We start from the raw sequence: 12,556 nt of genomic DNA, 5'->3' as shown, positions 1-12,556 counted from the left end.
GCTCTCATCTCTTGTTTATCAAAATCTTGTTACATGGGATTCACTGGCCTGGGCTCTAGACAGATATTGACACGGTGTCTTAGCTTGGCAACCCCCAAGAGGTGGATCGTGAGCAGGTGTCCCATTGCAGGTGGATTTTGTTTTTTTGTTTTGTTTTGTTTTGCTTTATAGGGCCACACCTGCAGCCAATGGAAGTTACCGGGCTAGGGGTCGAATTGGAGCTGCAGCTGTTGGCCTATGCCACAGCCGCAGCCACTTGGGATCCTTGACCCACTGAACAAGGCCATGGATCAAACCCACATCCTTATGAATACTAGTCGGATTCGTTTCTGTTGTGCCACGATGGGGTCTCCCCCATTGCAGGTGATTTATTTGGAAGGTGGTTCAAGGAAATGCTGGTCAGGGAGTAGATGCTGGTGGGCAGGACCAGACATACTGACTTAGTGGACCTGACTGTGCCCATGTCTTCCCAAATCTGTGTTCAGTGAGGTCATGTTGTAGCTTGAAATTGGACTGGGTGGGAATATTTATACCATGGAAGTTGGCCGGTGGCTACAAACCAGAACTTTTTCCTGCAGAGAATTTGTGGTTCAACATTTCTCAGCATGTTATTGGGCGCAGGGGAAAAGTGAGGAAAGGACAGTGGCCAATAAAGTGTGTTTTATCAGGAGAGGCATCCTGTAGACAAGTGGGGAGTAATCCCAGTGGAGACACTTGGAATCCAGTTTAGAGTACCCACTTCCGAGTCATTCCACAGAAGCAGCAAAGTCTATGTACACCACCTCCTTTTTGTTTATTTTTAGCGCTTATTTGATTTAAAAAATTTTAAATTACAGTTGATTTATAGTGTGCCAATTTTTGCTCTACAGCATAATGTTTCATGTATACATATATATGCATTCTTTTTTAAATATTCTTTTCCATCATGGTTTTAACTTATTTTATTTTATTTTATTTGAAGTATAGTTGATTTCCAGTATCATGTTAGTCTCGGGTATACAGCACAGTGATTCAGTTTCATATATATATATATATATATGGTATGTGTGTATTCTTTTTCATATTCTTTTCCCTTTTAGGTTATTACAATTTTTTTTGTCTTTTGTCTTTTTAGGCCCTCACCCACAGCATATGGAGGTTCCCAGGCTAGGGGTCCAGTTGGAGCTACAGCTTCCAGTCTACGCCACAGCCACAGCCATGCCAGATCTGAGCTGCGTCTGCAACCTACACCACAGCTCACGGCAACACCCCATCCTCAACCCACTGAGCGAGGCCAGGGGTCGAACCCACAACCTCATGGTTCCTAGTCAGATTCGTTTTCCCTGCGCCACAATGGGAACTCCTGCTTATTACAAAGTATTGAGTAGAGCTCCCTGTGCCATACAGTAGGTCCTTGTTGGTTATATATGTTACACAGAGTGGCGTGTACACCACCTCCGATCATTCACTGGCTGAGGGCTGCCGCTGTGGGGCCCAGTAGGTGCCAGCAGCCAGGGAACTCCCTCAGGGTGGTGAGTGACAGTAGGCAGAGGCCTAAGGGGGGTCGTTGGGACTGAGCGCGTGGTGCCTGGTGAAGGCACTGGGCACCCGGCGTTTGGGAAGGTAACACCCTGCTCTTAGTGACGCGTGGGCGTGATCTCTTTCTCCCCAGACCTCGACTTCATGGACCTCATCGGGCAAGACAGACAGTGGACGGTGGGGAGGAAGTTAATGCAGGTGAACGACACGCTGACTTCCGAAGACACGGGGCTGCGGAGCAGCAAGAACTGCACTGAACCAGGTAAGATGCGGCTCCGCGGGAGCTTCGTGCTGGGCGCGGTCTCTCTGGCGGTAGCTGAACCAGAGCCAGATGCTGTGTCTTTTCCTTGAGTTCTTTAAGGCCATTTAGGGGCATGTGTCTAAGGAACATGCAGGATCCCAGGGGACGATTCAGGTGTGTTCTTTCCCTCGGGCGGTGGGGGGAAAGGTAAGTGAAAATACTACGATCAGAGGTAGATGCAGGTGCTGCTGAGTGGGAGGTGGAGTCAGGAGCGGGTGAGGTTGTCCTGTGGCTGCCTTTGCCTTGATGTCTGGAGTGCTCGCTGGCTGGTCTTTAATCAGGAGCCTTGTTTCTTCTGTTGCAGTAAAGGCACAGGTGTGGAACCCGGTCCTCACCTGTGAGGTTTGATCTTGGAGGCAGTGAACACTGATTTATCAGCTCTTATATTTGACATCTGTTGTGCCTTTCCTTGGAATGTTTTATCTCTAATAATGTTACTGAACCTAAAGAGAAAACTAACGCAGGGGGGTCAAGGGGACTTGGAATTGCCATGATTCAGCTGGACCAAGTCTTGGAAAATGACAAGTACCCTCTGAACGGACGAGGTCCTGCTAGAGGGGTCAGCATGCTTGTCCTTGGGAGGGCAGACAGCGAATACTTCAGCTTTTGCAGACCTAATACCATATCTGTAGTATATTAAAAACATTTTTTTTATAATCCTTTACAATTTTAAAAACCATTCTTAGCTCATGGGCTGTGGGATGGACTGGGCCTGCAGCTGCATCGTCAACCCTGATGGGGACTTCTCAGATCTCCGGGGTCTTCCTTCCTTGCCTGGGGGGTTTTGGGCCTCGAGTGTATTCCCTTTAGGGGCTGGGAAGCTCAGTCACATAGAGATCCCACATCCAAAGGCCCGTCTCATTTTGAGTGTCACTGTGGAAAGACATACACAGTCTTCCTTACAGCCCTAAGAACCCTAGACCTCGGAGGACAGATGGTGAAATCGTGTGTCTGCCCTTTTGGGGGGAGGTGGAGAGAGGCCCTCTTTCTCCCAGCGGGAAAGAATTAAAAAGAGATTACCGGAGTTCCTGTTGTGGCGCAGTGGTTAACGAATCCGACTAGGAACCATGAGGTTGCGGGTTTGGTCCCTGCCCTTGCTCAGTGGGTTAACGATCCGGCGTTGCCGTGAGCTGAGGTGTAGGTTGCAGACGCGGCTCGGATCCCGAGTTGCTGTGGCTCTGGCGTAGGCCAATGGCTACAGCTCCGATTGGACCCCTAGCCTGGGAACCTCCATATGCCACGGGAGCGGCCCAAAGAAATAGCAAAAAGACAAAAAAAAAAAAAAAAAGAGATTACCCTTCTCCCCACCAAAACCAACCTACAGCCCTACGTGGTCTCTATTCCTTAAGCTGGAGCGCTGAAGGGCTCTTGTGGCTGTTATTAAATGCTCTGAAGGAATACTCTTGCAGGTCAGGGAAGCACATGGCAGCTGTGTGAGCTGGAAATGAAAAGTGGGCACGAAGGTTTCAAGTGAAAGTCATTGCTCCGCTGAGATCTCTGTCTGCTGATCTGGTCTTATGGCCAAAGGTTTTGCAACCTCTTTCTACAATAAGTAGGCGCACAGTGGCTGGAATGTCAGGAGCCAGGAAGTTCAGTCCTGGGGAGCCCAGTTGTCATCCTGTGTGTAGGGATGGGAAAAAAAAAAATGGGAGTCAGACACGACGTGGTGCTCAGCTCCGGAGGTCGGGTCCAGCCATGCCCAGGGCCACTGGTGACGGAGGGCTTCTGTTCCCTGTGGTTGGGATTGTGTCTTGGGGGCGGGGGTGCCATCTCTCTGTGAGTGGCACCACTCACTCTTTCAAGAAATGCTTTCTTGGGAGTTCCTGTTGTAGCGCAGCAGAAATGAATCTGACTAGGAACCGTGAGGTTGCAGGTTCGATCCCTGGCCTTGCTCAGTGGGTTAAGGATCTGGTGTTGCTGTGGCTCTGGCCTAGGTTGATAGCAACAGCTCTGATTAGACCCCAGCCTGGGACCCTCCATATGCTGCTAGTGAGGCCCTAAAAAGACAAAAAAAAAAAAAAAAAGAAAAAGAAATGCTTTCTCAGAGTGACAGGTGTAAAAGCCATCGTACAAGAGGAACGACTCAGCTCACAGGTAGATCAGAAGATGCCTAAGTTTTTGAAAAGAGCTCAGGCCAGGCGCCTGCTGGTGTTGGCAGGGAGGGCACAGGGAAGGGGAGGAGAGGAAAGGCTCAGGGCAAACTACTCTTCATGTTGCACACAGCGCAGGTCCAAGAACAAGGATGCAGGAGGGGCGTTCTTGATTTCCTGTGGATGAGGGGCACTGGGCTTGATTTCTGGGGTCCTTGCCTCCAATCCGCATTCTACAGGGAAGATGATTATGTCTGAAACAAGAGGGGTCCTGTTCAAAACCTAGCACTGGATCCAGGGCTTGCCTGGAGGCCCTGTCCTAGATGAAGCCTGCTGTGACCATTCTGCTTTCTGAATGTTTTTGGGATAAAATGCCCCTATCTATGCCGTCCAATATGGACATTCAACAGCCACCTTAATTCAAATTAATTTAAATGAACTACAATGAAGAATTCGGCTTCTCGGTTGCACTAGCCACACGTCAAATACCCAGGGCGGCATGTGGTTCATGGATGCCGTATTGGAAAGCTCAGATGGTAGGACATTCCATCATTGCAGAAAGGCCTGTGGGACAAGCTGGTCTAGAACCTGCATTTGTCTTTGGACATATCCCCTGTCTTTCTGGCTCAGGTGCAGACACCTCCAGGATGTAGAGTGGATCTGTAAATCTGAGGGCCCATCTCTGGGCCTTGGGGTCACACGCATCTGGGTTTGAAGCCTAGCTTAGAAGCTGTGGCCAAACAGCCAGAGTCTCGAAGCCTCTATGCGCCTCTCCCTGAGCCTGAGGTCACCATTCTGACCTTTCACGGCTGCTGGGAGAATGGGAGTGACATCACTGGGGGTGCCCAGCAGGGTGCCTGTGGACAGTGGGCACACAGTAGGGCCTCACTCATGGATTTCCCACCTCCTGCGGGGTTGGGGGGGGCACCCACCCCTCTATCACAGTGGGGTCCTGGAGCTGCTTACTCCAGCCCCTCCTCTCGGGAACGGGCAGATGTGGCCCTGGTGCAGCCAACAGGCCACTTCCCCAGGTCAAGCGTTGTCCTGTCACATAGACCAGCTCGGCAGATCTCCCTGTAATGAGTGCAGCACTCTGAGGAATCCTCTGTCTATGAGGATGTGATTAAAACATTGCCACAGACCCCCCTGACCCTCAGTTACCTCTTGCTCTTTCCGGAAAGCCCTTGAAGTCTGCTGTTTGGACTTCACCAAGCAGGTGTTTTATGAAAAGAGCTGAGAGCCAGAGCACTCAGCAGGTCCTGACTTGGAATTAAAATGTAATAGTAGTCATCCTCTCTACCTCTGACCTCCTGGAGGATGAGGGGACCAACCTGGCCTGAGCCACCGCCCAGCCACAAGACGTTGCCCAGCTTCCCTTGAGAGGCTGGGGTGGCCTGAGGGCGGCGGGGGTTACTTACCTGCTTGGTGTAGTTCTGCTTTCAGCATCATCCGAGCGGTGCTGGGAGGGGAGCCCTGGGCCTTTTGGACCAGGCTTCTTCCTGTTTATGACGATGTCGCCAAGTAGGGGGGCCCACAAGGGTGGCATCAGGGCTCCCGCTGTGCTCCTGGGGCTGAGTGTTTACGGGGGGAGCTGAGTATTTGGGGGTCCGTGTGGGCCGTGGCCGGGTGAGTAGTGGTATCAGGGTCACAGGCATTAAGTCTTAAAGTCGTCAAGTCAGCTTTTGTCATGAAGTCTGCTGAGTGCTGCTTGTGGCGTCACAGGGCTTCTTAGACGGTATTCTCGGAACACCTGGCTTTAGATGCTGGTAGAGTCAATTTAACATGGGTTCAGTGGTGGCGCTGGAGTGACTTCCATTCTGATTGTGAGAGCAGATTGGAGGATGGGGCTGGCGTGCTTCTTGGATGTCCTTTTCCTCACCTGGGACCCAGACCTGGGACTAGTTTATCCCTTCTGGCCCTCCCATTGCACAAGTGCAGTCATTCTAGGCAATTTCGAGAGAATAGGGATTTCCAGATCCTCCCCCCCCACCCCAGACGTCAGCTCCCCCTCCCTTAATAACTTCTCTGCGGTCCCAGAATTCCACGTCCTGCCTCATTCCTCCTTTTATCCCTCCCTCCATCCATTGTTTCCTCCTCCTCCACCTGTCCCTCCCCACTTCCTTCTCCACCCACCCCCCAAACCCTGTCTTCCACTCTTTGGGGACCAGGAGCACAGAGCACCATCCAGGGGAACTCAGGATGCAGGATGCCCATTATACGATGCCCATTATACGGTGGTATAGTGACAACAATGAGATGGCTCTCCCTTTATATGGCAGCTGCCACTTTAAAGACATGTTGGCTTTTTTTTTTTTTTGGTGTTGGTGGAAATTTGTAATTTTTTCTTCTAAATCTGCGTGAAAAAGACTGAGCCCCAGGCTCTAATTTTTCTGCAATTGTTCCAGCCCTCTGTGAATTTTTAAGGTTGTTTTCTTAGCCTGACACTGCCGATTTCATCTCGAGCCTGGAAACGTCGTCTTTTGGCATAGACCCGAAACTGTTTACTCAGATGACCTATTAAGAGAAATTTAACTTCGAATCAATTCGATCCCCAGAAAATTAAGTTAACTAAATGCAATATTGGGGGTGGTGGACAACTGTAGCAGAAATGAATTCTTGGTACTATTTACTGGTACACTTTGCTGTCTATCTCCAGAAAAAAAAAAAAAAAGAAAACCTCTCATCTTTTGGTTTTCAGTTCTTTGCTATTTTAAGGAAATAAGCTTTTCCTCAGAAACTTTGAAAGAAGGAAGCTACTTCAAATGATAGCCTTTGGCCTGGGCTGGGCTCTGAGGTCTCTGCATTCTTTTCTGATAAAGGGCTCTGCTCTCTCCCTCTGCCAGGCTTGTTGGGTCTGAGGGCTCTGGGGATGGGGAAGCTACCCTGAGCCTGGGTTGCAGGACAGAAGTGAGGCTGACGGACACTGACCCCACGGGGCTGTGCTGGAGTGTTTATTGGATCAGGTTGTGTGTTTACCGGAATGGCCAGAAACCATATCATCCAAGAGTCCAGTGTGAGCTGTCATAGAGGAGGGAAGTCAGAGATCTGGATGAAAAAAGAAGTACAGGCTTAGTCCAAGGGTGCGTATGAACCATGAACAGGAACTGGAGACCACGCCAGGACTGGCAGGGCAGACTGGTTCAGGGTGCAGGTCTTGAGCAAAGGGGATGCTGGGATCAGCTGGTTTAATACCACGTGGCTGGGCATGACCAGTCTACAAAGAATGGAAGGTCCAAAGCGCTCAGGATTTACATGAAAAAAATGAGATCCAGGGGGCACGAGTGACCTTCCTGAGGTCACCGGGCTTTTCCAGAAGCAGAGCAGGGCTCCCACCTGTCATGCATGGATACTCAATGTGTATCAGTAATTATCCAGAAAACCTGATGTTTTCACGATCTGGGGCAACATTGTCTTGTAGAAATGCACTGTGAGCTACGGATGTGACTTTGGAATTCCTGGTAGCTACCGTAGAAACATAAAAAGAAACAGGTGAAGGGAATTTGAATACTGTATTTAATATATCCAAAATATGAAGAATGATAATTTTCAATCACCTCAGCGTTTTATCCCTGGGTTCGAACCTGGGAAACAACTAAGATTTTTTTTTTTAGAGTCTTAAAAGATATACCTTATTGTTCTAGTTTACATAACTTCCATTAACTTTTCTCTGTAATTTTCATGATTCAAATAATCGCTGTTTACGTTCTTAAGTGGAACAAGTTAGAATTTTAACTCATTGTAATTGCTATTTAATTTGTGTCATAGTCTTTACTGGATTAGGATAATAGTAGCTGCAGTAACAAGTCCTTCAGACTTGGGAGTTTAACACAAAAGAAGTTTCTTTTCTCTTTTTATTGTTTTCCCCCTGCACCCATGACACCTGGAAGTTCCGGGACCACCAGGCCAGGAATCGAATCTGAGCTGCATCTGAGACCTGTGCCACAGCTGCGGCTACACCAGAACCTTAACTCACTACTCCAGGCTGGGGAATCAAATTGGCCATGCCACAGAGACAAGCCAGACCATTAAACCACTGGCCACAATGGGAAATCCAAAACAAAGTTCTTCCTCATGTAAAGTTCTGGTCTGCGGTGGCCCTGCTGTAAGAGGTGGTCCATGGACTGTGGAACTTTCTATTTTGAGGCTTCTTTGTCCTCCCGCTTGGTTTCCAAGGTCACTGTGCTGCTTTGCGCTAAGGGAAATGAGCAAGGGGGGTTGTACAAGCTGAATTTTAGGGCCCAGACCTTCATTCTTGCTCATGTTCTGTTGGTCAGGGCTCAGTCACACGACCACCTCTAACTGCAAGGGAGGCTGGGACGTGGATGTTAGCCCAGGGCCCTGCAAGAAGAGAAAGCAGGTTCCCCCTACTCCAGACTTGTTGCTTATTGAAAAAACAAACATCTCAATTTTCCTTTCAAAAGCAATATACTCTCTGTGTAGAAGAATCATAACCCAAACTTAACACCATTTGAGACTAGCTTAGCTCTTGGGTGAACTTTCATGATTCTTACCTGGCCAGGTGACATAATTCAGTTCTTTTTCACCTTCAGAGGATCACAAGTGAGGAAGAAATTGTCCCCCTTGTATCTGTTTGCAGGATTTCGTCTTTTCTTTGTCAATGCAAGGAGGCTAGGAAAAATAACAGATGAGATACATGAAGTCATTGATGATAACGTGGCAAGAGCTTAGGTTCCAGGGTAAATCCTCAATCGCAGTTCCGTCATTTTCAACCTGTGCATTGGCAGGTGTTTCCTAAATTCTTTGAACCTCATCTCCGCCATCTGTAAAATGCAGATTGAGAGGCCCACGTCTCAGAGTCGTGGTTGTCATGAGGTGAAGTAAGCTTCATGAAACAGCAAAACCTCAGAGTTCCTGTCGTAGCTCAGTGGTTAACGAATCTGACCAGGAATCATGAGGTTGAGGGTTCGATCCCTGGCCTTGCCCAGTGGGTTAAGGATCCGGTGTTGCCGTGAGCTGTGGTGTAGGTTGCAGACTTGGCTCAGATCTGGCGTTGCTGTGGCTGTGGCGTAGGCCAGCAGCTACGGCTCCGATTAGACCCCTTGCCAGGGAACCTCCATATGCTGTGGGTGCGGCTCTAGAAAAGGCAAAAAGATCAAAAAAAAAAAAAAAAAAAGAAAGAAAGGAAAGAAATAGCAAAACCTCAGCCACAGTAGGTGCTTACTAAATTGTGGCTACGATTTCTTTCTGCCAGAAGGACGATGGAGGGTAGACGGATGGCAGCAGTTCACAGGGACTTCACCACGCTAGGGCACCTTAGGTCACGGTGTGATTATGAAGACAGTTTCAAGAATGGAGAGCGGTTCAGTGCAGTTAAATAACAATGCAGCATTTTCACAGCTGCGCAAAGGAGACGTATCCAGGGATTAACCAGGAGCCTCCTGACAAATGCCGTTTCCTGGCCTAAGAGGCCGCTGCGTAGACAAACAGGATGAAATGGGGAGTGTGGGATTTTCTATGGAGAGTTTAAAAGTTTCAAGCTCCAGGAGACAAGGACCAGACACTATTCATTTCTTCCAGCTTCGTTGTCCCTTTAGGCCCTTTTTGCTGCAGCATTCTTTAAACCCCGTTCTTTAAAAGCAGCCCAGGCGGACATAACCCAGTGCCTGGAATCTTCCTGAAACACAGGTAAAGGATGGTAAGCTCTGCTCTTAGAGGCTTTGGTGGGTCTGCCCATTTGCAAAGCTTGGGCTTTTCAAAGCATTTTTCACATTCATTAGCTCATCAGAACATTTTTGGTTCTTGGAACAAAAATCTGTGATGTTCAGGAATGAGTGTATTCTTGATAGGTTAGACCAAGACTCCGGCAGGTAGAGTTTAAGAATTGAGAATTCATTGTCATAAATGTGGAAAGAATCTTAGGGTTGTGGACCCCACAGCGTTTTTCCCTATGCCAGGGCTCAGCAAAACTGGGGCCCTCCACTAAACCCGGTCTGTCGGCTGTTTTTATAAATAAAGTTTTATTGGAACACAGCCACACACAGCCACACATGGCTGCTCTTGCTCTTTGAAGGCAGAGTTGAATAGTTGCAACCCAGGCCACAGGACCTGCACGACCTAAATTTTTTACTCTGTGGCCCTTTTCCAGGAAACGTTTGCTGCTGCCGGCCCTGCCCTAGACCCTGGGACAGGTGCCAGGCCTGGAGGGGAGGCTGAGGCGAGAAAGACGTCCTGCCTCCCTCTCTGCTCTCCCTGACCTTCCCTGAGATGGGGCCTGTGCCATATTAAAACTAGTACCATAGTCAATATTTTATTTTTTAAAAAATTTATTTAGTATTTATTTATTGATGTATAGTTGATTCACAATGTTGTGTTAATTTCAGGTATACAGGAAAGTGATTCAGTTATGTGTATATATTTGTGTGTGTGTATACATACATGTGTATATATATTTTTCAGATTCTTCTCCATTATAGGTTATTACAAGATAGTGAGTAGAGTTCTCTGTGCTATACGATAGGTCCTTGCTGGTTATCTGTTTTATGTGGTGTGCATATAATCCCAAACTCCTATCTTATCCCTCCCCTTCCCTCTGTCCCCTTTGGTAACCATAAGTTTGTTCTCTGCGAGTCTATTTCTGTTTTGTAAACAAGTTCACCTGCAGCATTTTTTCAGATTCCACATACAAGTGCGTGTGAGCATCTCTAGTTGCATACATGCTGCTGCATGTGGCATTATTATGTCATTCTTGTCTATGGCTGAAGGGTATTCCATTGTATGTATGTACCACACCCCTGGTGGTGGGGGGGGTGCTGTCTGGGACTCAGGGACCCCTCCCTCCCCACTCTCACCCCCACACAGAGACACATAGTCAGAACCTCAGCACTGGTCGACCATGTGCTAGGGATCTATTAAAAAGAAGAAGAAAGGTTCATCCTCTAAAAATGCTTGAAAGCCACTGGTCTGGACTAACCCCTTGTTCTGGAGGGTCCGGGTGGCCAGGCCACCTGTCCGGTCTTCCTTACATCTTGGACTTATTTCCCTTTGGGAACAGAGGATGGCACATGCATCCATGTGCCGTTGGCCACAGGTGAGCACCTGGGGGCAGTGTCCCCAGACTTTGAATTTCAGGCTCCCACGGAGCTGTGAGCAGTGAGCACACCTGTGTGTGGCGACCACGGGCCATGGAAGTGGGGGTGCTGGGAACACCCACTGGGGGGGGGTCATCTCAAGTGGCAGCCACTTCCTGGCCCCCTGAACCCCTGGGCTCCCTCTCCTGACCTGTGACAACGATGGCCACTTCTTCCTTGTGGCCAAGGAGCAAAGGGGCCCTGGGCGTGTCTCCAGCCCTATGGGGTTCATTCTGGCCTGGTCCCCACCCCTCCTTAGCTGTTTCTGGAGCAGCAGCGTACCTGGGGTGACTGGGGATTCTTTACTTGAATTTATTTTGTTCCACAGGTATTCTCATTTCCCTGGTGATGCCAGGACTGGGGTCTGCAGCGGGGGAAGGGGTATCTCCAGGGTCTGCCTCTGGATGACAACAGAGCGAGGCCCAGCACTCACGTTTCCCGGCTTTTCTGGTCACAAGGCTGGGCTGTGTCCTCTCACCTTGTTTGTGTCTGGGGTCCACCTGAAGTCCCATTTGCATACTGGGGTCCCCAGGAAGGCAGGGCTCTGCCCTCATCTAAGTGTTCTCAGGGCAGCGGTTCTCAAAGCGGGGGTGGGATCAGCACCAGCAGTGGCCCCCGGGAGCTTGTTGGAAATGCACATTCCAAGGCCCCACCTGAGACCTGCAGGGCAGAGCCTCTGGGAAGGGGACCCAGTCATCAGGGTTTCGCAGGCTCCCAGGGGCATGTTGGGGACACCCTAGTGTGAGGAACCCTGGGGAGATTTTCAGCCCAGTACCCCCCTCCCCTTGGGCCAGGACAGCTGAGGTGTTTGGAGCCAGACATTAGTGGTTTGAAAGTTCCTGATGGTGCCGCCAAGGCTGAGACTGAGGCCGAGACCCTCCACGCCTGGGCTGCTCGCTCCGGACCGCTGGCTGCGGGGAGGGTGGCTGCGCCTGTAAGCCAGTTGGACCTCATCTCCTCCTGCCCTCGACAAATTGACAAACTCACAACCAGAGGGAGGGTGTCAGCCACACGTGAGCACCAGGCCGGCCTTGCCGTGGGCTCCTGTCCACTTAGCGTTTCTTGTGAGACACATGGTCGGTCATTCGAGACACCATCTCAGGGGATTTGTTTCTAAGATTTCTTGCCCTGAGAAACCCCAGGCTGTATTTTAAAATGTGCATCTGTGAGGATTGGGAGGGAAGGCTTCTGTGTTTCTGCCTCGTCCTGCAAGTGGCTGGAACCTTGCCTTCCTGACCCCAACGGTTGCCCAGGAAGCCTCCCCTACTCCCTGCCTGAGGCCCGGGCTGGCTGAGGGCCTAAGCCCAGGGCCTTGGGGTGCTCGGTGCCTCTCCCTGGCCTTCTGATCCTGGTCTGGATGCTCAAGCCTCAGGGTGGCTTCTGGGAGCATTGGGGTCAGGTGAGGGGGTGCCCAGCCTCTGTCCCCAGAGGCTTACAGCAGTCTCCTAGGCCTCAGACTTTTTTTTTTTTGGGGGGGGGGTTGTTTTGGTTTGTTTTATTTTTTTGTCTGTTTTTGCTTTTTAGGGCTGTACCTGTGGCATATGGAAGTTCTCAGGCTA

General features: G+C 49.7%; 1 protein-coding gene across 1 annotated transcript in view; it reads left to right on the top strand.

Annotated features, from left to right (window-relative positions):
* SLC24A3 (solute carrier family 24 member 3) overlaps positions 1 to 12,556 on the top strand; it is a 510,935-nt gene that overhangs the window by 66,669 nt on the left and 431,710 nt on the right. The window contains exon 2 of the mRNA XM_047771613.1: positions 1,652 to 1,780. Coding sequence (XP_047627569.1) covers positions 1,652 to 1,780 — 129 coding nt within the window. The remainder of the gene's footprint in view (positions 1 to 1,651; positions 1,781 to 12,556) is intronic.

This window comes from Phacochoerus africanus, chromosome 3, assembly GCF_016906955.1.
Source record: "Phacochoerus africanus isolate WHEZ1 chromosome 3, ROS_Pafr_v1, whole genome shotgun sequence".
NCBI classification, from domain to species: Eukaryota; Metazoa; Chordata; class Mammalia; order Artiodactyla; family Suidae; genus Phacochoerus; species Phacochoerus africanus.
This window is presented reverse-complemented; position numbering and strand designations above follow the sequence as displayed.